Source organism: Thalassophryne amazonica, chromosome 4 (assembly GCF_902500255.1).
Source record: "Thalassophryne amazonica chromosome 4, fThaAma1.1, whole genome shotgun sequence".
Classification (NCBI taxonomy): domain Eukaryota; kingdom Metazoa; phylum Chordata; class Actinopteri; order Batrachoidiformes; family Batrachoididae; genus Thalassophryne; species Thalassophryne amazonica.
The window spans coordinates 122937221-122964619 of record NC_047106.1 but is presented as its reverse complement, the minus strand read 5'-3'; the positions used below and the strand labels follow the sequence as shown (position 1 = coordinate 122964619).

General features: G+C 41.8%; 1 protein-coding gene and 1 long non-coding RNA gene across 2 annotated transcripts in view; one reads left to right on the top strand and one right to left on the bottom strand.

Annotated features, from left to right (window-relative positions):
* The window catches only part of nectin1b (nectin cell adhesion molecule 1b), a 1042283-nt gene that overhangs the window by 134348 nt on the left and 880536 nt on the right, over window positions 1-27399 (bottom strand). Inside the window, 1 exon segment of the mRNA XM_034168488.1 lies at window positions 1630-1731. Coding sequence (XP_034024379.1) covers window positions 1630-1731 — 102 coding nt within the window.
* LOC117508677 lies at window positions 3175-19996 on the top strand. The gene is made up of 4 exons (XR_004560164.1): window positions 3175-3252; window positions 15823-15829; window positions 19536-19539; window positions 19986-19996. It is a non-coding gene; the product is annotated as an uncharacterized LOC117508677 (long non-coding RNA).

Genomic DNA, 27399 nt, shown 5'->3' with positions numbered 1-27399 from the left:
ACAACAGTCAAAGTTTTACCCCCCTGCCACCCGAAGGTGAAGTGAGGCGACCCTTTCATCTACTGGTGTAAACTCCAATGCAGCGGTGCTCAGCCGAGAACTCATGAGCTCACAGTTACTCACAGTAACAAATATGCATAGCAAGAACATCTTGAGTATTTCCTTTCAACACCATTGAGGTGGTATACAGAGACAAATTTTCACTATCATATCAAGGACCAAAAAGATACTTAGCTGACTGTAAATGCTAACCACGGCTCATCAACAGCATCAGTAGCTGGATTAGGTATCAGGCACCAGTAGTAAACAAAAACTGGCTCAAGTTTGAAATACTGATATTGATGCTGAAATACTGATTGTAAGCATGTTTCTATTGATATTTTCTCTTAAAAAATGCTTATAGTAATGTAATTTACTTCTCAGTGGTTTCAATATAAATCATTTGATAAATGCAAGTCACATTTGTAGCCCATCAAAGAAACACAGATCAATAAGATGTTCAATGGAAATTATTTCAGCCAAGTTCACCAAACCCATCTCTGCCTGAAACAGTTGATTTCTGTGCTCACACACTCACTCATCTTCAGCCATTTACTCTAATTAGGGGTCATGGGGAGGCTGAAGCCTCTCCCAACAGTCACAGGGCGTGAGATGGAGGCCACCCTGATCAGGACATCAGGCTATCACAGAACCACATACAGACAGAAAAAACTCATTCACACTTGCACTGACGTCTACGGGTAATTTAAAGTTCCCAGTTCACCAAATCTGTATGTCCACTTGGAGGGAGCCCATGCAAATTATGCAAGTCCACACAGAAAGGACCAAGGGGGAAATGATCCCAGAACCTTCTTGCTGTGAGGCAACAGTGCTAACCACAAAGCCACCCTGCCACCAGGATGCATTTCATATGGTTAAAAAATAAATGGTACAGTTTAAAAAAAAGATGCAATTGGATTAGGCATGAAATTAAATGTTCTTGGGATTTTCTGAAATGTTTCTTCGTTTTATACATACATATATGAGTTACTCAACTATTACTTCCTGCAATATTTTGTAGCTCCTTCTCCAGGGTCATTACTCTGTGGTACTCAAGAAATTATAGCTTTGTGTTTTATTATCATCAGTATGAAGCCAAAACCCAGACAAAAGCTAATTAAACCCTGCAAGAACACAGAGTGAAAGAGTTTCACTGGAACATCTACTAATACAAAGTAAACACTTCACAGTCATGAGGGGCAATAATGAAGCACATGGTCAATATGCAAACACACAGATCATGAGAATTAATGCAGACAACATGAAGTGGATGTATTGGGAGAGCTTTGGGGTCAGGATTCAAAGTAGTCCAGATGGAGAAGGTGTCAGGTGAACCATGTTTGACCACAAGGTCAGTGGTGCTGATGACATAAGGAGGTTACCCAACAATTTACAAGACACCAGTCATGTCCATAAAGTATATCAATTGTGCAATTCTTTTGTGAATCAATTTTCCAATACCTTCAAGCACAAGGGCATGCAACATCTGCCCTTTACCACCAACTACTACTGGCCAAAGGCCACAGCTGTGATTGATCCCTTGAAAGAAAAGCACCTATAAACTCACAACATCAAGTTATCACCACTCACCATCTTATCAGTGAAGGGGGTTGACTCAGAGGGCGCCATGTCGTAATAAGGAGGCTGAAGAGGAAGCTTCTGTATTTCCTCCTCCTTGTCGAGATGAACCACCTACAGGAAACACCAGAACTCAAAAAGTCTGATAATGAGCTCAGTAACTCCTCAGGACCAGATAGATCAATCCTCTCTGGCTCACCAACCCTGACGAGGTTACTTCTACAGTTTTCCCATCACTGAAGGTCTTTGTTGCATACTTATGAGTCAAAGCAGCAATAATTCACCAGCAGAATATGTTGAAATGTTTTTGTTTTAGTTACTAGTTACTAGTTATTTTTCACTGTTAATGAGCAGAAAGATCAACATTCTGACAATGGGCAGTAATTTGAACTTTTGCCACAATGATGAACTCTGTGTGCATCAAAGTTGTTTTGTCAAATTAAAGACTTTCATTACACACTAACATTATGATGCAAAAAGATATGCGGTGATGTTCCATCTCTGAACTGCAAAGCTTTTAAGAAAATACCATTGTGCATGAAAAAAACATGAAATCACAGAACAAATGTGTTTGATATGAATTGCTGCTAGTAAAGTATGAAAACTACCATTATAAAGTAATATCAAGGCAATTTTATGTTTCATTGTCCTTCTGTGGTGCTCCTTTATAACAATAAAAAAAAAGTAAACCATGAAAATATAACTGACTTTCAGCAACATCAAAAATGGCCCAAGCAAAATTGACTTCATGACTGGAGGCATAAGCTCAGCATGGTGGACACTTCTTTCTCTGGTTTGATATCACTGAAGTAAGTGTTTAAATCTGGACTCATCCCCCAGCAACGACACAGTTGAATGGGGATTTTCTGCATTTGTGCCCAAGCACTGTCATATATTCCAGAGAAATATCTATTCAATGCTTGAGGATATGAAATTGGACTGAAGATTGTCTAGAAATCTCAGTGAAAGAGCAGAGTAAGGATAAGGTATCCCTATAAAAGCTGTTACAGCTGTACTATTTCAGTGAAAACATTCCCAACATATGTGCAGTTTAAATTATTCAAGAAACCTTTTTTAATTCAAGGCACAAATAAAGCCTAAGTGGGCAGTGACAGTTAGATTAGTGCGGTCAAGCAAAATGGGTAGGGTTGGAAGTTTGGCGATAGTGACCTCTTGCAGACATATGGTATTGTGTCAATGATGTGATGCTTATGATCAAAATTAGTTCTACAGTGGGGCTTGATGGTGATATTGCCCATGGAAATAAAAAAATATCAAAACAAGTGGATGTCATCATTCGTTGAACTAACAAACACCTTGATAAAGGTAATGAATGAAACTGGACAATGCAAAAAATGATATGTGCTATTTGTACCTTGACAATCTTCAGTCCAATTTCATATCCTCAAGCACTGAATAGATATTTCTCTGGAATATATGACAGAAGAAGAATATATGCAGAAAATCCCCATTCAGTTGTGTCATTGCTGGTGGATGAGTCCAGATTTAAACACATACTTCAGTGATATCAAACAAGAGTGTGCATTGAATTTGAATGGTAAATTTTAATTTCAAAATATCAATTTGGCTGGCATTGCATGTTGTTCCAATTAACATAAAACTGACTTTTGCAAAGTCTGGAGGAATTCCATTGAGATTTAGAGGTGCCACCTAACACATGAACTTTTGTGAAATTTCAAAAAATGTGCAATTTTTAGTCTAATTGCCAAAAGGTTGACCTGGAAATGTTGAATACAGTGAACTTTTATACAGTAACATGTTCTATAGGGTTATCAAAGTAAAAGTTGTTTGTTTGCCCTTTGGGCAACTTGGGCATTTCTCAGAATTCAACTTTCAAGATTCTCCATTCATTTGTCCTATAGAAAAAATGAATGGAGATCAACGGGACATGTTCACGTGGCCTTAAACTGAGTTTTGTGCAGCAGTGATGGATGTCAGACGCACATACAACCTCTGGCAAAAATTATGGAATCACCGGCCTCGGAGGATGTTCATTCAGTTGTTTAATTTTGTAGAAAAAAAGCAGATCACAGACATGACACAAAACTAAAGTTATTTCAAATGGCAACTTTCTGGCTTTAAGAAATCAGGAAAAAAAATGTGGCAGTCAGTAACGGTTAATTTTTTAGACCAAGCAGAGGGAAAAAAAAAATATGGAATCACTCAATTCTGAGAAAAAAATGATGGAATCATGAAAAACAAAAGAACGCTCCAACACATCACTAGTAATTTGTTGCACCACCTCTGGCTTTTATAACAGCTTGCAGTCTCTGAGGCATGGACTTAATGAGTGACAAACAGTACTCTTCATCAATCTGGCTCCAAGTTTCTCTGATTGCTGTTGCCAGATCAGCTTTGCAGGTTGGAGCCTTGTCATGGACCATTTTCTTCAACTTCCACCAAAGATTTTCAATTGAATTAAGATCCGGACTATTTGCAGGCCATGACATTGACCCTATGTGTCTTTTTGCAAGGAATGTTTTCACAGTTTTTGCTCTATGGCAAGATGCATTATCATCTTGAAAAATGATTTCATCATCCCCAAACATCCTTTCAATTGATGGGATAAGAAAAGTGTCCAAAATATCAATGTAAACTTGTGCATTTATTGATGATGTAATGATAGCCATCTCCCCAGTGCCTTTACCTGACATGCAGCCCCATATCATCAATGACTGTGGAAATTTACATGTTCTCTTCAGGCAGGCATCTTTATAAATCTCATTGGAACGGCACTAAACAAAAGTTCCAGCATCATCACCTTGCCCAATGCAGATTCGAGATTCATCACTGAATATGACTTTCATCCAGTCATCCACAGTCCACGATTGCTTTTCCTTAGCCCATTGTAACCTTGTTTTTTTCTGTTTAGGTGTTAATGATGGCTTTCGTTTAGCTTTTCTGTATGTAAATCCCATTTCCTTTAGGCGGTTTCTTACAGTTCGGTCACAGACGTTGACTCCATTTTCCTCCCATTCGTTCCTCATTTGTTTTGTTGTGCATTTTCGATTTTTGAGACATATTGCTTTAAGTTTTCTGTCTTGACGTTTTGATGTCTTCCTTGGTCTACCAGTATGTTTGCCTTTAACAACCTTCCCATGTTGTTTGTATTTGGTCCAGAGTTTAGACTCACAGCTGACTGTGAAAAACCAACATCTTTTGCAACATTGCGTGATGATTTACCCTCTTTTAAGAGTTTGATAATCCTCTCCTTTGGTTCAATTGACATCTCTCGTGTTGGAGCCATGATTCATGTCAGTTCACTTGGTGCAACAGCTCTCCAAGGTGTGATCACTTCTTTTTAGATGCAGATTAATGAGCAGATCTGATTTGATCCAGGTGTTAGTTTTGGGGATGAAAATTTACAGGGTGAGTCCATAATTTATTCCTCAGAATTGAGTGAGTCCATATTTTTTTCCCTCTGCTTGGTCTAAAAAAGTAACCGTTACTGACTGCCACAAATTTTTTTCTTGATTTCTTATAGTGTTTCTTAAAGCCAGAAAGTTACCATTTGAAATGATTTTCTTTCTACAAAATTAAACAATTGAATGAACATCCTCCGAGGCCGGTGATTCCATAATTTTTGCCATGGGTATAAAGTTTAATTGACTTTATTGTTAAACACAAGGGGCAATACTGGACACCACCTCCATTGTGCACCGACACTGGGACAGCAAGTTAACACCGATGCTCAGCAATGTTTGCCAGTCAGACAAGCGTCTTACAGTGGTGGTTGGAGATGCAGAGTAGCTGAAACTGCTTGTTGTCCTGGCATATAAGAAGCAGACCAATGAGGCATGTGGAGTGATTATTGCCCGGTTGACATGCAAGTTGCTGCAGGACTGGTGCTGTGCTGACGAAGTTGTCAACATGGCATTTGACACCACTGCATCAAACACCGACCATCTTAGAGCAGCCTGCATTGCCATAAAGCTCTCACTGGGCCAACCACTACTTTGGTCTGGGTGCCAGCACCACACTGGTGAAGTCCTCCTGAAGCAGGTTTTCACAGACCTGAAGGTGGAGTCATCATTCTCACCAGAGGTTACCTTGTTCACATAACTGAGAGAGAAATGGAACCCGTTACCACAACAATCCAGCAGCCAATGGTCCCGCTACATTCCTGGCAACACCGAGCAACCAATCCTGGGCAAGTTACATGCTGAACTTGTCAGGTCCACAAAAGAAGTGACTGACCACAAGTGAGGTAACTACCATGAGTTTGTGCAGCTGTGTCTTGTGTTTCTGGATGCAGATGGTCAAGAGAAGACTGCAGTGACCTTCCAATGACCGGGAGCACGCCACAAGGCATGATGGATGGCCAAGCTGCTCTATACTCTCAAGCTGGCTTAGATGGAGTAGCCCACCACGTTGCTTCCCCAGGGGACAATCACCACAGGCCAGTAGGTGCCGAAGATTCAGGCATTTACCATTTTCATTACACACATGTATGTAAAGTGGTGGTTGACCTACAAGAAAGCTGTAGACGCTGCCTGGAATGACCTGACACTCTACCACCACTTGGAGGCATACAAGGCTGTAGATGAGGGCATTGCAGCATCAGTGATCATCGCTGGTACCTGACAGGTGAGATGCTACCTTGGCATTCTTCAGCAGCAAGGTACCCAAGGATGACAAGTGTGCAATTGCCAGTGCAATCTTGGAGCACAAGCCTGCTGATCTCCCCATGGACATCCCTGAGCAATGCTTTGGCAAGGCAAAGTTCCCCACCCTCTTGGCAACCATCATATTGGCTGACCTTGTCAATAAGGATTGCTGGTTTGGGATGCACCAGCTGCACATTGATCCAGAATTTGTGTCTTGATATGAAGGAATGGGCAAACAATGCTGCGTTCAAAAAGAGTGCGGTCAATGTATGCGCAATGAATGTGGTCAATGCTGACCGTGCTCATGTCCGACTTTGTCGCAGTGGCCAGCAAGGAGCAGCACCTGCAGAATGTGCTGCAGGCAGTTGAACATGACCACATCCAACAGTCAAGCTAATCCCTGAATAGGACGGTTACTCTGGGGTGGCAGATGGGGAGACATAACTGGGGGGAGACGCACTGGCTAGCTTCAGAGTTCAGGTTCCATTTCCTCTTTCTTTCTCCCTGGTGATGTCAGTGGAGCAAGCTCTGGCACAGACTGAGCAATTAAGTTTAAAGTTTAGTTAGTGTCAGCTCTTACCATTAGGCCCTGTTAGTTGCCAGTGAGTTAGCCACTAGACAGGGTTTGTTGTTTTCAGTGTGTCGGTATCGCCCCTTGTGTTTAACAATAAAGTCAATTACACTTTATATGTGTGTCCGACATCCATCGCTGCTGCACAAAACACAGGGTAAGGCCACGTGAACATGTCCCATTGACCTCCATTCATTTTGTCTATAGGACAAAAGAATGGAGAATCTTGAAAGTTGAATTCTGAGAAATGCCCAAGTTGCCCAAAGGGCAAACTAACAACTGTTACTTTGATAACCCGATAGAACATGTCACTGTATAAATGTTCACTGTACTCAACATTTCCAGGTCAACCTTTTGGCAATTAGACTAAAAATTGCACATTTTTTTGAAATTTCACAAAAGTTCATGTGTTAGGTGGCACCCCTAAATCTCAACAGAATTCCTCCAAACTTTGCAAAAGTCAGTTTTATGTTAATTGGAACAAAGAGCAATGCCAGCCAAATTGATATTTTGAAATATTCAAATATATATATATGCCCATCGATTTCTTTTTAATCACTAGATGGAAGACCGGGGCAATCCGCTCAGTCGCTGGCTGTTGCCAGAGCAGCACCATCTTGGTTAGCGTTTAACAACCAGGCAGAAATAGAAATCAATGTTTTGGAGTTTCACGATACAGCAGATATTAATACATAAGAGGATCAGACTATTTATATAATAGACTTGAATGAATTTGTTCGTCCCAGTCCAGATGTGAAGAGTTCACCTGGATTTATGAATTTTGTTTATACTATCCTGCCCACTGAAGTCATTATCTTTATCAAGATAGAAAATAATACCATTGGTCTGTCAAACAGAATAAATGAAATAAATAAAACCTAACAGCCATGCCGGCCAGTTTTGTCGGAATTAAATTTCTTCCCTGTTAACTCCGATCATGTGTGGTCCACTCCAGTGGGATCTGAAAGCACTACATTGGAATATGGAGTATATCATAGAGAAATTAATCTCATTTGTGTATATTATTATATTAGTAGCAGCATATGTCAAAGATGGTTAGCGACTGTCATGTCACCCACCAAATTGAGAGAACATTTCCATTCTCTGAATTTGCTTGTACAGAATATCTCAAGAAAAAAACCTGATGTGTAGAAAAAAACCAAGGCTAATTAAAAAGGGATAAATTGAGACTTTTGAAAGTAAGAATGGTGCGATATTTATCACAACAATGTATTCAGGCAGCAAAATTGAAGTGGGTACTTTACAGAATACAGATCGACACAAAAAAAATCATTTCCTAACCTTTATTCAGCAATTTTCATAATTTCCACACATCATTAATATTACAGATGATACTTACTTTTGAAAGTTCACTCCACAGTCCTTTGTCAGTTTGTTGCTACGCCCGCAACGCTGTACAAAATGGCATTTTCAGATCACTTTAACCCGAGTTTAAGTCAGCGCATCGTCAATTTCTATCTAATCTAATGCTTGACCATGCATAATAATGTTAAGCAAGATGGTGCCTGCCTGGGAACAGCCCATGGGGTACTTCCACCATCTAGTGGAAGTGTAGTAGTGGTAGTGCTTGCTTGCCTCTACTGCTGGTTGGCTCTCACTGCGGTATTGTATCACTTCCTGTTCCGGAGCACAGCGGTGTTTTTGCTGTATCTGTTAGCTGTTTAATCTGCGTAGTTAGATTGATCTAGTTACCTAGATAACGATTTGTTTCACAGTGTAATCTTCACGTGCCTTAACTAAAGCACTCCCTCTGCTGAATCACCTCTAAATTATTTACACATTATTCACTTTGTGTGTCTTTAGGAATCCGCTAGCTTAGCGCAGCTACTAGCTCTTAGCCGGTTTAGCATGGCAGCTTCTCCTGTCTCTCCTGCACTTTTCTGCTCTGGGTGTGAAATGTTTAGTTATTCCTCGGCCTCCTTTAGCAGTAATGGTACTTGTAATAAGTGTAGCTTATTCGTAGCTTTGGAGGCCAGGCTGGGTGAATTGGAGACTCGGCTCCGCACCGTGGAAAATTCTACAGCTAGCCAGGCCCCTATAGTCGGTGCAGACCAAGGTAGCTTAGCCGCCGTTAGTTTCCCTCTGGCAGATCCCGAGCAGCCGGAAAGCAGGCCGACTGGGTGACTGTGAGGAGGAAGCATAGTTCTAAACAGAAGCCCCGTGTACACCGCCAACCCGTTCACATTTCTAACCGTTTTTCCCCACACCTGCCGATGATCAAACTCTGGTTATTGGCGACTCTGTTTTGAGAAATGTGAAGTTAGCGACACCAGCAACCATAGTCAATTGTCTTCCGGGGGCCAGAGCAGGCGACATTGAAGGAAATTTGAAACTGCTGGCTAAGGCTAAGCATAAATTTGGTAAGATTGTAATTCACGTCGGCAGTAATGACACCCGGTTACGCCAATCAGAGGTCACTAAAATTAACATTGAATCGGTGTGTAACTTTGCAAAAACAATGTCGGACTCTGTAGTTTTCTCTGGGCCCCTCCCCAATTGGACCGGGAGTGACATGTTTAGCCGCATGTTCTCCTTGAATTGCTGGCTGTCTGAGTGGTGTCCAAAAAATGAGGTGGGCTTCATAGATAATTGGCAAAGCTTCTGGGGAAAACCTGGTCTTGTTAGGAGAGACGGCATCCATCCCACTTTGGATGGAGCAGCTCTCATTTCTAGAAATCTGGCCAATTTTCTTAAATCCTCCAAACCATGACTATCCAGGGTTGGGACCAGGAAGCAGAGTTGTAGTCTTACACACCTCTCTGCAGCTTCTCTCCCCCTGCCATCCCCTCATTACCCCATCCCCGTAGAGACGGTGCCTGCTCCCAGACCACCAATAACCAGCAAAAATCTATTTAAGCATAAAATTCAAAAAGAAAAAATAATATAGCACCTTCAACTGCACCACAGACTAAAACAGTTAAATGTGGTCTATTAAACATTAGGTCTCTCTCTTCTAAGTCCCTGTTAGTAAATGATATAATAATTGATCAACATATTGATTTATTCTGCCTTACAGAAACCTGGTTACAGCAGGATGAATATGTTAGTTTAAATGACCCCCGAGTCACACTAACTGCCAGAATGCTCGTAAGACGGGCCAAGGTGGAGGATTAGCAGCAATCTTCCATTCCAGCTTATTAATTAATCAAAAACCCAGACAGAGCTTTAATTAATTTGAAAGCTTGACTCTTAGTCTTGTCCATCCAAATTGGAAGTCCCAAAAACCAGTTTTATTTGTTATTATCTATCGTCCACCTGGTCGTTACTGTGTGTTTCTCTGTGAATTTTCAGACCTTTTGTCTGACTTAGTGCTTAGCTCGGATAAGATAATTATAGTGGGCGATTTTAACATCCACACAGATGCTGAGAATGACAGCCTCAACACTGCATTTAATCTATTATTAGACTCAATTGGCTTTGCTCAAAATGTAAATGAGTCCACCCACCACTTTAATCATATCTTAGATCTTGTTCTGACTTATGGTATGGAAATTGAAGACTTAACAGTATTCCCTGAAAACTCCCTTCTGTCTGATCATTTCTTAATAACATTTACATTTACTCTGATGGACTACCCAGCAGTGGGGAATAAGTTTCATTACACTAGAAGTCTTTCAGAAAGCGCTGTAACTAGGTTTAAGGATATGATTCCTTCTTTATGTTCTCTAATGCCATATACCAACACAGTGCAGAGTAGCTACCTAAACTCTGTAAGTGAGATAGAGTATCTCGTCAGTAGTTTTACATCCTCATTGAAGACAACTTTGGATGCTGTAGCTCCTCTGAAAAAGAGAGCTTTAAATCAGAAGTGCCTGACTCTGTGGTATAACTCACAAACTTGCAGCTTAAAGCAGATAACCCATAAGTTGTAGAGGAAATGGCATCTCACTAATTTAGAAGATCTTCACTTAGCCTAGAAAAAGAGTCTGTTGCTCTATAAAAAAGCCCTCCGTAAAGCTAGAACATCTTACTACTCATCACTAATTGAAGAAAATAAGAACAACCCCAGGTTTCTTTTCAGCACTGTAGCCAGGCTGACAAAGAGTCAGAGCTCTATTGAGCCGGGAATTCCTTTAACTTTAACTAGTAATGACTTCATGACTTTCTTTGCTAATAAAATTTTAACTATTAGAGAAAAAATTACTCATAACCATCCCAAAGACGTATCGTTATCTTTGGCTGCTTTCAGTGATGCCGGTATTTGGTTAGACTCTTTCTCTCTGATTGTCCTGTCTGAGTTATTTTCATTAGTTACTTCATCCAAACCATCAACATGTCTATTAGACCCCATTCCTACCAGGCTGCTCAAGGAAGCCCTACCATTATTTAATACCTCGATCTTAAATATGATCAATCTATCTTTATTAGTTGGCTATGTACCACAGGCTTTTAAGGTGGCAGTAATTAAACCATTACTTAAAAAGCCATCACTTGACCCAGCTATCTTAGCTAATTATAGGCCAATCTCCAACCTTCCTTTTCTCTCAAAAATTCTTGAAAGGGTAGTTGTAAAACAGCTAACTGATCATCTGCAGAGGAATGGTCTATTTGAAGAGTTTCAGTCAGGTTTTAGAATTCATCATAGTACAGAAACAGCATTAGTGAAGGTTACAAATGATCTTCTTATGGCCTCAGACAGTGGACTCATCTCTGTGCTTGTTCTGTTAGACCTCAGTGCTGCTTTTGATACTGTTGACCATAAAATTTTATTACAGAGATTAGAGAAGACCTGGGCAAACTGCGGCCCGGGGGCCACATGCGGCCCTTTTCATGTCTCTGTCCAGCCCTCATGAGGTCTGTGATTATTATTACATATATTAAAAATGTCAAGCTTGTGTGTTGCAAATCATTAGAGAGGTTTATTTAGGTATATTTAAATATTTACATATTATTATTACAATAATAAAAATTACCTATAAAAGCTATTAAATAGGTAATTTTTTGTAAAATTTGTAATGGGAGACAGTCGCGTTATCGATGGTGTGGCCCTTGGGCATAATTCAGGTTCCCTATGTGGCCCCTTGTAAAAATTAATTGCCCACCCCTGGATTAGAGCATGCCATAGGTATTAAAGGCACTGCGCTGCGGTGGTTTGAATCATATTTATCTAATAGATTACAATTTGTTCATGTAAATGGGGAATCTTCTTCACAGACTAAGGTTAATGATGGAGTTCCACAAGGTTCTGTGCTAGGACATGGATGACCTCTAATTTCCTGCTTTTAAACTCAGATAAAACTGAAGTTATTGTACTTGGCCCCACAAATCTTAGAAACGTGGTGTCTAACCAGATCCTTACTCTGGATGGCATTACCCTGACCTCTAGTAATACTGTGAGAAATCTTGGAGTCATTTTTGATCAGGATATGTCATTCAAAGCGCATATTAAACAAATATGTAGGACTGCTTTTTTGCATTTACGCAATATCTCTAAAATTAGAAAGGTCTTGTCTCAGAGTGATGCTGAAAAACTAATTCATGCATTTATTTCCTCTAGGCTGGACTAGTGTAATTCATTATTATCAGGTTGTCCTAAAAGTTCCCTGAAAAGCCTTCAGTTAATTCAAAATGCTGCAGCTAGAGTACTAACGGGGACTAGAAGGAGAGAGCATATCTCACCCATATTGGCCTCTCTTCATTGGCTTCCTGTTAATTCTAGAATAGAATTTAAAATTCTTCTTCTTACTTATAAGGTTTTGAATAATCAGGTCCCATCTTATCTTAGGGACCTCATAGTACCATATCACCCCAATAGAGCGCTTCGCTCTCAGACTGCAGGCTTACTTGTAGTTCCTAGGGTTTGTAAGAGTAGAATGGGAGGCAGAGCCTTCAACTTTCAGGCTCCTGTTCTGTGGAACCAGCTCCCAATTCAGATCAGGGAGACAGACACCATCTCTACTTTTAAGATTAGGCTTAAAACTTTCCTTTTTGCTAAAGCTTATAGTTAGGGCTGGATCAGGTGACCCTGAACCATCCCTTAGTTATGCTGCTATAGACTTAGACTGCTGGGGGGTTCCCATGATGCACTGAGTGTTTCTTTCTCTTTTTGCTCTGTATGCACCACTCTGCATTTAATCATTAGTGACTGATCTCTGCTCCCCTCCACAGCATGTCTTTTTCATGGTTCTCTCCCTCAGCCCCAACCAGTCCCAGCAGAAGACTGCCCCTCCCTGAGCCTGGTTCTGCTGGAGGTTTCTTCCTGTTAAAAGGGAGTTTTTCCTTCCCACTGTCGCCAAGTGCTTGCTCACAGGGGGTCGTTTTGACCGTTGGGGTTTTTACGTAATTATTGTATGGCCTTGCCTTACAATATAAAGTGCCTTGGGGCAACTGTTTGTTGTGATTTGGCTCTATATAAATAAAATTGATTGATTGATTGATTGATTGATTGATTGATTGATTGATTGATTGATTGATTGATAGTGTATTAAATATAAATCAATGCCTCGGCTATATGAGCATAAAAATAGGAAACAGAATGTGACCTTTTAATCTCTTAAAATAGGTTAAGGCTAGCCATCTTTGAACTTGTCCAAGGTGTGTGCCCCTGAGAATGTTCCCTGTGAATTTGAAGGCCCTGGAAGTAATTGAAATGGACTTATTCTGTCGGGCCATATGAGCAAAACAACAGGAAACAGAATGTGACCTTTTGACCTCTTACAATAGGTCAACATTAGCCATCATTGTATTTTTTTCCAAGGTCTGTGTCCCAAGAATGTTCCCTATGAATTTAAAGACCATAGCAGTAATAGGACTGGACTTATGCTCATCATAGTCAGACAGACAGATGGATGGACAGACGGACAGCTGGACAGATGGATGCTAGGCCATCGCAATACCTGATTGCCATATTTTTGCTCTGGGTAATATGACTACTGGATTACATTCACAATCATCAATTTTCACACAAAAACAAGGCAATTCCTTATACAAGATGGCTCAAAATATTTTTTTCACACACACACTGGCAGTGTACGCATGTTTGCAGACACACACAAACACACTGGCCCACATACATGAACACACACATACTATGAAATAATCATGGTCAAACTGACACCAAGTAAAAAAAAAAAACAACAAAAGACCTTAGGAACTGCCATCGTTAAATATCATGAATACACATCAAACAAACCTTAGGGCCACATCACACTTAGCAAGAATCAGCACGAATGAAGCCAAATTAGGCTGAATGGGGAAAAAAAGCCAAACTTTGAGATGGAGACGGGAGGGACAGACATCCAGACAGCCGTGTGCGAATGCCATACGACCACTGAGTGTGGGCGGATCTCGTCTTGACTGACTCATGCACACCCACACAATCACAGCGCAAACATAGTTGAAGAACAGTACTGCTGTTAGAATGCACTAAGATCATAAATAAAGCACTCCAACTGCTGGACGATTGAAGATGGTTGTCACCCGATGTCTAAAGGTCTGGACGGCAAACATAGGGAGAGGAGTGTGGGGTCCAACGCTATGTCTACCCTTTGCACAAGACCTGCCGAAACTGGATATTGACATACAACCAACATATGGAACGTATTCATGTCATATGTGTCAAAGCTGGCATTCACGCTCTCACTCACTCACTCACCCAGTTGCTGCTTTGCTCTTCCATTACCCCTCTCGCGTGCACTGATCTCTGAGCAGGACACAGTGCCAGCAGAATGAACATGGGTGTCCCACACATGATGGAATGTCAGTACTGTGCGAACAGACACAGTGCGTCAATGTGATGATTCAGAGCACACAGGGGAGCTGCGTCTCGCTGTCTGACTGGATCATCGGAGTGTGTCATATGGGATATATATTTCCTGGTGGACAAGGCATTTGTGAGCCGATGTGGTCAGCTCACGGCACAGCCAGGATGAGAGGGACTTCACAGGCTGCAGCTCTTTCCTGGTCCTCGCCCTGTGCTGTGACATGTGCTTGGAGCCATTTCAAAAGTGAGATTCCTAATGGCCTGGTGGAACAATTCCACCAGCATACTCCTACAGAGTTTCATGGTGTATATGTTATTATATGTGTATTACAGCTGTGACATCTCATTCAGCTGCATTGTGAGGCACTGCACCCAGCATCTGACGCACACAATGACAAGTTGACGTGCCATGGGACAGCAGCACGGTGCGGCGCACATGCTCGTGGTGTTGGATTTGACAGGCCTGAGCATGGCAAATTACCCTTAAACGCAATCAGACTGTTTTGGATGGTGTTTTTACACCATCAGAACATTTTGAATGGAGTCAGACTGCGATCAGACTGCACTTCGACCACTGTTCAAGATTTTTCCACCTCAAACGTACCCTGATAGTTGAGTGCATGTGCTCTACATTCTGGCACACGCATGAGTGTTTCCATTAGAGTCAGATAGCTGACAGAGGCTTTCGAATGTGCCCTGACTTTGCCCGAGTGGCACTCGACTTTTCATTCGAGTGACATTCACGCTCATTTGGCCTCTAGTGTGACAGTGGTATTAGTGTGAACAACTTTGTAAGCATATGACAATCCACTTAAAAAAGGTTTTTCATATTAAATTTTCAGCAAACCCCCTCTTCTAATATCGTATTAACATAGGTCTGCTCACTAACTGTCTTATTTCTTATGTAAAAGGTCATCATTGAAAGGACATCATTTGAAAGGACATTATTGGCACTGGTGTGTTATCAATGACTGCAAATAGCATGTCGGTCTGTGTTTACAACAGTTTAAACTTTGGATTGACAACCAGCTGGATGATTTGGAAACAAGTATTTCCTGTACATCAGCAACAATAACAGAGCATGTGATTGATGATCCCCACATATTTCCTCAGTTCACCAAAATCAAAGGCATCACAACATTTTCATATTACTTGAGTGAATATTTTTTCCACCTTTAGCCAGTCTGTACAGATCAGGATATTAGTTTGAAATCATTTTAAATTTGCTGTAAAAAGTTCTGCCACATTAAGGGAGCAAACAAATTTTATGTTTATTATTTTAGGATTTATGTACATTTTGATGATTTATACTGTATGATGCAAAATAATAAAATGTTTCTCTGTTATTTGAAGACAATATTGGTCTACTGTAACTTGCAGCCATTCAATACAGTTTGCAAAGTTAAAAAATACTACATTAAAATTTATCTTCAACAGATAAATGGCTATAAAACCTAAATAAATTACCCCTGCATTTGTAAACCTTGTTCGGACATTTAGAAGAAGGGACCTTTCAGAATAAAAGAAACAATTACATATTAGAAAAGACAGGCTGCAAAATACAAATATGCTGCTTTATTGTCCACATGTCTTTAAATGAACACTATTAATGCCATGAAACCACATTTTTATGCAGCAAGCCTTCTTATTGTATTGTTGTAGCTTTTACTTTAAAGAAGAAAGCATAAATAAACAGATGAGGATATTGGTTAAATCCAGTGTTATTTACTGCAAAGTTTATCCATTCTGCAGTAGCTGAATGTGCAGTTGAGGGTTTATGTCAATATCAATATTCAAAACTATGCTTTATGCAGAGTTTTAGCAGTTGAATAACAATATCAGTACAAACAACAGGGGTGGTATGATATATATATATATATATATATATATATATATATATATATATATATATATATATATATATATATATATATATATATATACGAGGTCTGTCAATAAAGTAATGGTCCTTTTTATTTTTTTCAAAAACTATATGGATTTCATTCATATGTTTTTACGTCAGACATTCGAAAAATTTATCTGGCTTTCGGTGAAAATTTTACGGGCTTCACAGAGAATAAGGACTTTTACTACAGCTTTAAGGACAGCTTTAAGGACGGCTTTAAGGACGCTCGGTGCGCCACGCTCCGAGCTGCGACGACGAGGCACAAACCACTGGATCATTTCTAAACGGATGGCTCTGTGGATACGAGACCGTCGTGTGCTCTTTCTCTGGTTATCACAAGAGCTGGACATCAGCCATTTTCTGGCAGATTTCACTTTTACCAAGAGATTTTGTCATGGAAAGCCACGCGGAGGCTTCTCATGTCACGACCGATTCGCTGATGAAGCGAGACAAAGGAACACCTCCATTTCGGAGTGTCAGAGGACAAGTTTGGACATGCCTATCTCGGCTTTCAGTGCTTACCAGTCGAGTGAGTATAAGAGAAATTGTGGAGAGCTGGACATGTCTCAACTGGACATGTCTCCAACCTCCGTTGGAAGCCTTAAGGACAAGTTGGAACATGTCCAGCTGTTAAACAATTTCTCATATACTCACTCCACTGAAAGCCATCAAAAGCTGCCTGGATTTTACAAATGGTTATCAACACGGAGGTGTTTTTCCGGCTGCGTCCCGACGCGCGGACCCGTCCGCACGTCTTTCATTAAAAAAATCTCCTTTAACAGTGGAATATCCGGATAAAATGCTGAAACCGACTTCTTCTGAAACTTCTCTGTTCTCTCATGACGTCCTGGATCAATAGAGCCTGAAATGTGGAGGTTTTAAGCTTGAAACAGGCTGATGACGCCGCCTGAGAGCGTTGCGCGACGTCTCGCACTGTGAAAAGTCCTTAAAGCGACAGTCTCACCTCAAAATCTCTCATCAGCTGTTAAAATTTTTACCGAAAACCAGCTTAATTTTTCGAACCATGTCCACTGCGATGTGTCTCACAGGTTTAAAAAAAATTTTGATCAAACAAAGCGCCAGTCTCTCAGCAACTTCTCAGACAAAGGAATTCCGACGAGGGGCTGGACGACTCCTCCCACAAGGAGTGCTCACAGACGAATGACGTCACCGACAGGCGTGGAAAAACTCACGCATGCGCACGAGGGTTCAAGCATGTCTGACGTAAAAACATATGAATGAAATCCATATAGTTTTTGAAAAAATAAAAAGGACCTATACTTTATGGACAGACCTCGTATATATATATATATATATATATATATATTTAACAGGTCATTATTCTAATTTGACCACAGTAATTGATCTGTCACTTATCTCAAAGCAACGTTTGAAGTCACTGACATTTACATTTAAATGGTATTAAGGGGGAATATTCATAACACAGACCACTGAATGACATGAAGGAATTACTTCTATTGACTCATGACTACAAAACCCTCGTTAAAGTCCCTCTGCAACCCCCAGACGTACATATTTTGCAATGAAAAGGAATAAAAGTGGTGACAGGTATAAAAGTGTGCTGGAACAATCCAGCTGCGAGTGTAATAAATGTGAGATTGTAGTGTAAAATAGCTTTTCAAGATTACTTCTCCTCTTCAAATCTATACTCTGTTCAGTTGGGGGAGGGGGGGGTGATCCGTCAAATGTTGTTTGAGCCCTGTTTTTATTGCACAAAAATACCCATTAAGAGCCACTCGGTATCCATGCACTTGACTGGTGTAAGGTTTTCCATTCATGTTACATGTCAAAGTGAAAAATTTAACAGCTGAGTAGTTGCACATTGACCTGCACTCCAGATTTCAAATGCAGTTTGCCCGAGGAAGCATTTATTTGGTGCATGAAGACATTGGCCTGCTGGATTGGTTTCACCTGTTTGTCTCTCGGAGCACATCCCACAATGCAACACGCACTGTGTGATGAACTGAGTGCAGATGTTGATACGTTGGCTCTGTTGCAACTTGTGCTCTCTGAACTAAGCAATGACAATGCTGCCAAGTTCTTAGGGCCACTCAAGTCACAGCAAGCTATCCTGAGATAAAACCTGTAATGTGCAATTTTATTCAAAATAAAATTCCCTGGTATAACAAAGTCAGTCTGTCAGTGGGCCTGTCACATTGCTATCTGTAATACAAAAAAAACAGCATATCCACCTCTTTATTTTATTTTATTTTTGTGTAATTTTACCTCTGTATACCACCATAATGGAGTTGAAATGAAACAATATGTTCTTTTAGTGTAGACTTTTAGCTTTATTTCAAGAGATTTAACAAAAATATTGCATTAACCATTTTGGAAATAGAATCATTCTTATCCACAGTCCTGTCATTTTTAGAGCACATAACTTGTGAAACTAATATGTATGTATATATACGAGGGCTGTCAATAAAGTAAGGGTCCTTTTTATTTTTTTCAAAAATTATATGGATTTCATTCATATGTTTTTACGTCAGACATGCTTGAACCCTCGTGCGCATGCGTGAGTTTTTCCATGCCTGTCGGTGACGTCATTCGCCTGTGAGCACTCCTTGTGGGAGGAGTCGTCCAGCCCCTCGTCGGAATTCCTTTGTCTGAGAAGTTGCTGAGAGACTGGCGCGTTGTTTGATCAAAATTTTTTCTAAACCTGTGAGACACATCGAAGTGGACACGGTTCGAAAATTAAGCTGGTTTTCAGTGAAAATTTTAATGGCTGATGAGAGATTTTGAGGTGATTCTGTCGCTTTAAGGACTTCCCACGATGCGAGACGTCGCTCAGCGCTCTCAGCCGGCGTCGTCAGCCTGTTCAAGCTGAAAACCTCCACATTTCAGGCTCTATTGATCCAGGACGTCGTGAGAGAACAGAGAAGTTTCAGAAGAAGTCGGTTTCAGCATTTTATCCGGATATTCCACTGTTAAAGGAGATTTTTTTAATGAAAGACGTGCGGACGGGTCCGCGCGTCGGGACGCAGCCGATGCGGTGCGGCGGCACAGGAAAAACACCTCCGTGTTGATAACCATTTGTAAATCCAGGCGGCTTTTGATGGCTTTCAGTGGAGTGAGTATATGAGAAATTGTTTAACAGGCTGGACATGTTCCAACTTGTCCTTAAGGCTTCCAACAGAGGTGTTTTTCCTGTGGCGGAGCGTCGCGGCGGCTGCGTCCCGACGCGCGGACCCGTCCGCACGGACCCGTCCGCACGTCTTTCATTAAAAAAATCTCCTTTAATAGTGGAATATCCGGATAAAATGCTGAAACCGACTTCTTCTGAAACTTCTCTGTTCTCTCACGACGTCCTGGATCAATAGAACCTGAAATGTGGAGGTTTTCAGCTTGAAACAGGCTGACGACGGCGGCTGAGAGCGCTGAGCGATGTCTCGCACCGTGGGAAGTCCTTAAAGCGACAGAATCACCTCAAAATCTCTCATCAGCCGTTAAAATTTTCACTGAAAACCAGCTTAATTTTTCGAACCGTGTCCACTTCGATGTGTCTCACAGGTTTAGAAAAAATTTTGATCAAACAAAGCGCCAGTCTCTCAGCAACTTCTCAGACAAAGGAATTCCGACGAGGGGCTGGACGACTCCTCCCACAAGGAGTGCTCACAGGCGAATGACGTCACCGACAGGCGTGGAAAAACTCACGCATGCGCACGAGGGTTCAAGCATGTCTGACGTAAAAACATATGAATGAAATCCATATAGTTTTTGAAAAAAATAAAAAGGACCGTTACTTTATTGACAGCCCTCGTATATATATGGATTATTTTCAATGCAAATCATCACTTTTATAGTTTTCTTTCGACAAGTCATTGGATGGATACATGACCATTTACAAGTCACTGGATATGTCTTGGATTTCACTGACATCAATCCTTAGAGCCTCTTCACACATACTGCAAATTTGCTTGAATTGTGCATGAAGTGCGCATGAAGCAGGAATCGTATGCAAATCATGTAAAATCGTAGCTGCCTCCAACACCTAGCACACCTGTTGCTACAACTATTTGCGCACAGCAGTGGCTGAAAGACAGAGTGTGCGCTGTGCAAGCCCATTAAACCCTCTCACGGCAGGTGTCAGCCAGATTCCAGCTGGCACACACAAACATCTAATAACGCTCATTTGGCACTTAGACAATGTGTGGCCATTCACACTATTGGCACAACAACAGTCAGCAGACAATCACTGTCGAGCTGGATGTGAAATCTGTCTAAGTTCCCCACGACTGTGGAGTTGCAAAAAGCTACACACGTGGTTAATGTGTTTTGCACGTGTCTGTGTGTGTTGGCGGGGGGGGCACACCTGCATAAAATGCTTATATGTATGTTCAGATCTGATCACATCACCGGCAGGACTGCTATATAAATAATTATGACAATACCTACATACGAGGTCTGTTAGAAAACTATTTGACCTTTTTACTTTTTTAAAAACTATATGGATTTGAATCATGTGCACTTTCATCAGCCAAGCTTGAACCTTCGTGCTCATGCGTGAGTTTTTTCACGCCTGTCAGTTGCGTCATTCGCCTGTGGGCAGGCTTTGAGTGAGCACTGGTCCACCCCCCTCGTCGGATTTTCATTGTCAGGGAAATGGCTGAGCGAATGGAGCAGCGCTGAATCAAATTTTTCCAGAAACTGTGAGAGACAGCCAGGTGGAAATCATTCGGAAGATTCAGCCGGCTTTTGGTGAGGATACTCTGGGCGTCACACAGATTAAGGAGTGTTACAACCGGATTAAAGATGGCTCACAGCAGCGGAGGGCGTGCCGCGCTCCGAGCGGCCATCGACAGGCTGAAACGACCAGATCATTTCCAAAGTGAAGGCTGTGTTGATCCGGGACGTTGTCTGACTACCAGAGAAATTGCAGAAGAGTTGGACATCAGTATTTTGCGGCACTTTCCACTGTTACAGGAGATTTTGTAATGAAAGACGTGTGGAGGAATTCGCGCGTCGGAACGGAGCCGCAATGGCGCACAACAAAAAGCACGTCCGTGTTGGAAATCATTCGGAAGATTCAGACGGCCTTCGGTGGCTTTTCAGTCGAGTGAGTATCCGAGAAATTGTGTAACAGCTGGGCATGTCACAACTTGTCCTGTGAGACTTATTGAGATTTAATAAATAAAATAAAAAAATTCAAATACATAATTAAAAGCAAAAGTAAAAGAATAAAACAGATAAAAAATATAAACTATTCATAAGAAAGAGAATAAAAATAGGTTTTAAGTCTTGACTTAAAAATGTCCATGGACTCCGACTGCCTCATGGTAGCAGGAAGACCGTTCCACAGAGCAGGTGCACAATAAGAAAAGGCTCTTTGACTCGCAAACATAGAAAACCTGTAAAGCCTACTTTCAGTACACAAAAAGTTCACAAGAGGTATCGATAAGGAATCGGATCGATAAGTGGAATCGATAATGGTATTGATATTGATAAAATCTTATCAGTACCCATCCCTACACATAACAATGAGTGAAACGTTCATCTGGGCACTGAACGGATGGAGGGGGCAGCATGTCCGCTCACAGCCGTGGCTGTAAAGATCTCTGCTCCTGGACGTCCCAGCTTGAGAACACTTTTTGTATTTCAAAGGACATGAACTGATAACATTCCTCCATGAGATGTGTGTCTCTGCCTGCTGTCCTCACATGGAAATATATAAAACATCTTTTGCCTTTGCGTCGGGCTGCAGCGGGCGGGCACAGCGCACCTCATTCATGTCTTTTTTGATTTCAGGCGTTTTTACGCACTGATTACAGGCCAGCGATGGCAGCGCAGTGCTAACATTTCCACCTGGTAATTAGAGCTTTTGGATTTGAATCCCGTGAGTGACATTTTATTTATTTTTTAACCAGGGTTATTTAACTGCACTTCTGTATTGCGTCCCCTTTTATGTATTATTTATATCAACCCAGTGATATTCACAAATTATACAGCTGGTTTTTATTTTATTGTTCTCCACATCAGCAGCATGACGTGGTGCAGCTGTTCACATAGTGTTCCTGCTCGAAGGACACCATCGCTTGCACCCTGGTCAGTTCACACACCATCTGCACGGCATGCTGAACAAACAATGTCTGCATTCTGGCTTCATTCTTTTTTTAAAAGATCTTGATTCTTTTTTTAAAAGATCATGATGCACATGTGATCTGTCCTGCATTTTTTCTGAGGACACAAGTGGCAATTATGTTTAATGCTCCTGGTCACGCACACCCGCCATGCATGCGCTGGGCTGCACACATGAGCTGCATGAATGGATTCAATGTGTTTATTTATTCATTTATTTTTCTGAGAAACGACGTGGAAAGTAAGTTTAATGCTCCTGGTTGGTGCACATCCACCGTGCACATGTGGACAGCATCCTGGACATCACCTGTGCGTTGAATGGGGACTACGCCAGCACTTAGCCTTTATTTTATTTATTTATTTTTATTTTAAATCAGAGTGCTTCCAGAGGAAAAAAAAAAAAAAACAGACCCTGTGCACAAATGGAGCAGCACTTTGTGTCCATCACAGTGCTCAGCCAGTGGAGGACTGAGTGGTCAGTTACAGGAATAGAGGTCAATCACCAGCTAGAAAAAGTATTGATGTGTAGCACCTCTTGGATGTCTTCTGTAAGTCTGTGAGAGCCTTTAAACATGTTTCTTGTGTTTTTAATTATTATTTATTATTGATTTATTATTATTTTTTAAGTGCTTTTTCTGCCTAAAGTGGAGGAAATTTTCACAGCCTCTTTCATATAATAACAACGTAATAGTCTACATCCATCCTGAGCATTGTATGCACAAATGTGTCATTATTTCAACCATGCCAGGGCCACTGGCGTCAGTGCTGCTCGACTTTCAGATGTGTACTGCGCGCCATGTGGGTGGCTGTTGCATGGTATGTTCAAGAATTTTCACCACCACTCCAGATGGCATTAAGCGGACAATTGGCCGCTACGTACATACGTGTTGGGAGGGCCGATTCAGTGAGATGACACATGAGAAATTTAGCACCTTTTCACCTGTTTTCGCACAATGTTGCATTTCTGCTTCTTCTCCACAGTCTCCCTATCATTAGTGAGATATTGGCTTTATACAGCTTCAGGGTGGTTTGGAGCAGAAAAGGATTTTCTTAAAAAGAAGACATGCAATCTCAACTCCGGTTTTCCAGAGGAGAGAGTTTTTAGATTTTCTTTGTTTTCTTCATCCGACTCTGAACAAGTTCACTTGTTCAGGCAGCCACATTAAAGTCAGCCTTTTGTTTGAATGCAATGTGTGGAGCCTAGACACCATGATTAGTGCACAGGTGTGCCTTAGACTGCCCACAATAAAAGGCCACTCTGAAAGGGGCAGTTTTATCACACAGCACAATGCCACAGATGTCGCAAGATTTGAGGGAGCGTGCCATTGGCATGCTGACAGCAGGAATGTCAACCAGAGCTGTTGCTCGTGTATTGAATGTTCATTTCACTACCATAAGCCGTCTCCAAAGGCGTTTCAGAGAATTTGGCAGTACATCCAACCAGCCTCACAACCGCAGACCACGTGTAACCACACCAGCCCAGGACCTCCACATCCAGCATGTTCACCTCCAAGATCATCTGAGACCAGCCACTCGGACAGCTGCTGAAACAATCGTTTTGCATAACCAAAGAATTTCTGCACAAACTGTCAGAAACCGTCTCAGGGAAGCTCATCTGCATGCTCGTCATCCTCATCAGGGGTCTCGAACTGACTCCAGTTCGTCGTCGTAACCGACTTGAGTGGGCAAATGCTCACATTCACTGGCATTTGGCATGTTGGAGAGGTGTTCTCTTCACGGATGAATCCTGGTTTACACTGTTCAGGGCAGATGGCAGACAGCGTGTGTGGCGTCGTGTGGGTGAGCGGTTTTCTGATGTCAATGTTGTGGATCGAGTGGCCCATGGTGGCAGTGGGGTTATGGTATGGGCAGGCATCTGTTATGGATGAAGAACACAGGTGCATTTTATTGATGGCATTTTGAATGCACAGAGATATCGTGATGAGATCCTGAGGCCCATTGTTGTGCCATACATCCAAGAACATCACCTCATGTTGCAGCAGGATAATGCATGGCCCCATGTTGCAAGGATCTGTACACAATTCTTGAAAGCTGACAATGTCCCAGTTCTTGCATGGCCGGCATACTCACCGGACATGGCACCCATTGAGCATGTTTGGGATGCTCTGGACCGGCGTATACAACAGCGTGTACCAGTTCCTGCCAATATCCAGCAACTTCGCACAGCCATTGAAGAGGAGTGGACCAACATTCCACAGGCCACAATTGACAACCTGATCAACTCTATGCGAAGGAGATGTGTTGCACTGCATGACGCAAATGGTGGTCACACCAGATACTGACTGGTATCCCCCCCAATAAAACAAAACTGCACCTTTCAGAGTGGCCTTTTATTGTGGACAGTCTAAGGCACACCTGTGCACTAAGCATGTTGTCTAATCAGCATCTTGGTATGGCACACCTGTGAGGTGGGATGGATTATCTCAGCAAAGGAGAAGTGCTCACTATCACAGATTTAGACTGGTTTGTGAACAATATTTGAGGGAAATGGTGATATTATATGTGGAAAAGGTTTTAGATCTTTGAGTTCATCTCATACAAAATGGGAGCAAAACCAAAAGTGTTGCGTTTATATTTTTGTTGAGTGTAAATTCGGGCGTTAAGGGGTTAATAACAAGAGCCTGTAAGCTACACAGGTCACATTGCTTGTTAAAAAACAACCAATTCCCATAATGAAATTGTTGCAAAACAAATTAAAACTGGTGCACAAAAAAATTTCCGTATTCATACAGATTTTTGTACAGAATTTATACATATCCCACATATGAGGTCTATTAGAAAAGTATCCAACCTTATTATTTTTTTTCAAAAACCATTGGATTTGAATCATGTGTAATTGTGTCAGTCAAGCTAGAACCTTCGTACGCATGCATGAGTTTTTTCACGCCTGTCGGTTGCGTCAATCGCCTGTGAGCAGGCTTTGAGTGAGGAGTGGTCCACCCCTCTCGTCCTTTTTTACATTGTTTAGGAATGACTCAAAGACTGCCACTTTGCTTGATCAAAATTTTTTCAGAAACTGTGAGGGACATCAAAGTGGACACCATTCAAGAAATTCAGATGGTTTTTGGTGAAAATTTTATGGGCTTCAAAGAGATTACGGAGTGTTACTGTCGCTTTAAGGACGGCCCAGAGTGACTGGTGGTGCACCGCACTCCGAAGCCGCCATCGACAGGCTGAGCGACCATTTCATTTCTAAACGGATGGCTGTATGGATCCGTGACCATCGTGTGCAATTTCTCAGGTTATCACAAGAGCTGGATATCAACCATTTTCCGGCAGATTTCACTTTTAACAAGAGATTTTGTCATGGAAAGCTGAGAGGAGGCTTCGCGCATCACGATGGATTCGCTACTGGAACGAGACAAAACCACCCCTATTTTGGTCTCACAGGGCGGCTTTGAGATGGTGTTCAGACAGCTGTCAGTGTTTTTCCATTGAGTGATTATCCGAGAAATTGTGGATGTGCCTGGACATGCCAGAACATGTCCTGTGAGGCTTCATCACGGCGTTGCTTTGCGCCATGCGGCACCGCCGTGACACGTGGAATTCCTCTGCACGTCTGTCTTTTCACAATTCCTATGCTAGCCAGATGACATCCCGGATAAAACGCAGCGTCCAGTTTGGAAATGAACAGCACATTCCACTGTTACAGGAGTTTTTGTCATGGAAAGAGGAGCGGAGGCTTCGTGCATCGCGGCGGTGCCGCATGGCGCAAAGCGACGCCGTGATGAAGCCTCACAGGACATGTTCTGGCATGTCCAGGCACATCCACAATTTCTCGGATAATCACTCGATGGAAAAACCACCGACAGCTGTCTGAACGCCATCTCAAAGCCGTCCTGTGAGACCAAAAACGGAGGTGGTTTTGTCTCATTCCAGTAGCAAAACCATTGTGACATGCGAAGCCTCCGCTCGGCTTTCCATGACAAAATCTCTTGTTAAAAGTGAAATCTGCCGGAAAATGATGTCCAGCTCTTGTGATAACCAGAGAAATTGCACATGGTGGTCACGGATCCATACAGCCATCCGTTTAGAAATGAAATGGTCGCTCAGCCTGTCTATGGCGGCTTCGGAGCGCGATGCACCACCAGTCGCTCTGGGCCGTCCTTAAAGCGACAGTAACACTCCGTAATCTCTTTGAAGCCCATAAAATTTTCACCAAAAACCATCTGAATTTCTCGAATGGTGTCCACTTTGAAGTCCCTCGCAGTTTCTGAAAAAATTTTGATCAAGCAAAGCGGCAGTCTCTGAGCCATTCCTAAACAATGAAAAAAACGATGAGAGGGGTGGACCACTCCTCACTCAAAGCCTGTTCACAGGTGAATGACGCAACCGACAGGCATGAAAAAACTCATGCATGCGCACGAAGGTTCAAGCTTGGCTGACGCAATCACACGTGATTCAAATCCATATGGTTTTTGAAAAAAATAATAAGGTCGGATACTTTTCTAATAGACCTCGTATATGTTGTTGCTAGGAAGTGCTGATGACAACAGGATGGTGTATCATTCAAGAGAAAATACAAAATGGAAAGTCATCATTTAAAAATAGAGCTTTTTGCTTTCAACTCCACTCGCCATGTTTGGAGGATGAGAACAACCCCAAGAACACCATCCCAACCATGAAGCATAGGGGTGGAAGCATTATATTTAGGGGTGCTTTTCTGCAAAGGGGACAGGATGACTGCACTGTATTGAAGGGAGGATGGATGGGGGTCATGTATCATGAGATTTTGTCAAACAACCTCCTTCCCTCAGTAAGAGCTTTGAAGATGGGTCATGGCTGGGTCTTCCAGCATGACAATGACCCCAAACACACAGCCAGGGCAACTAAG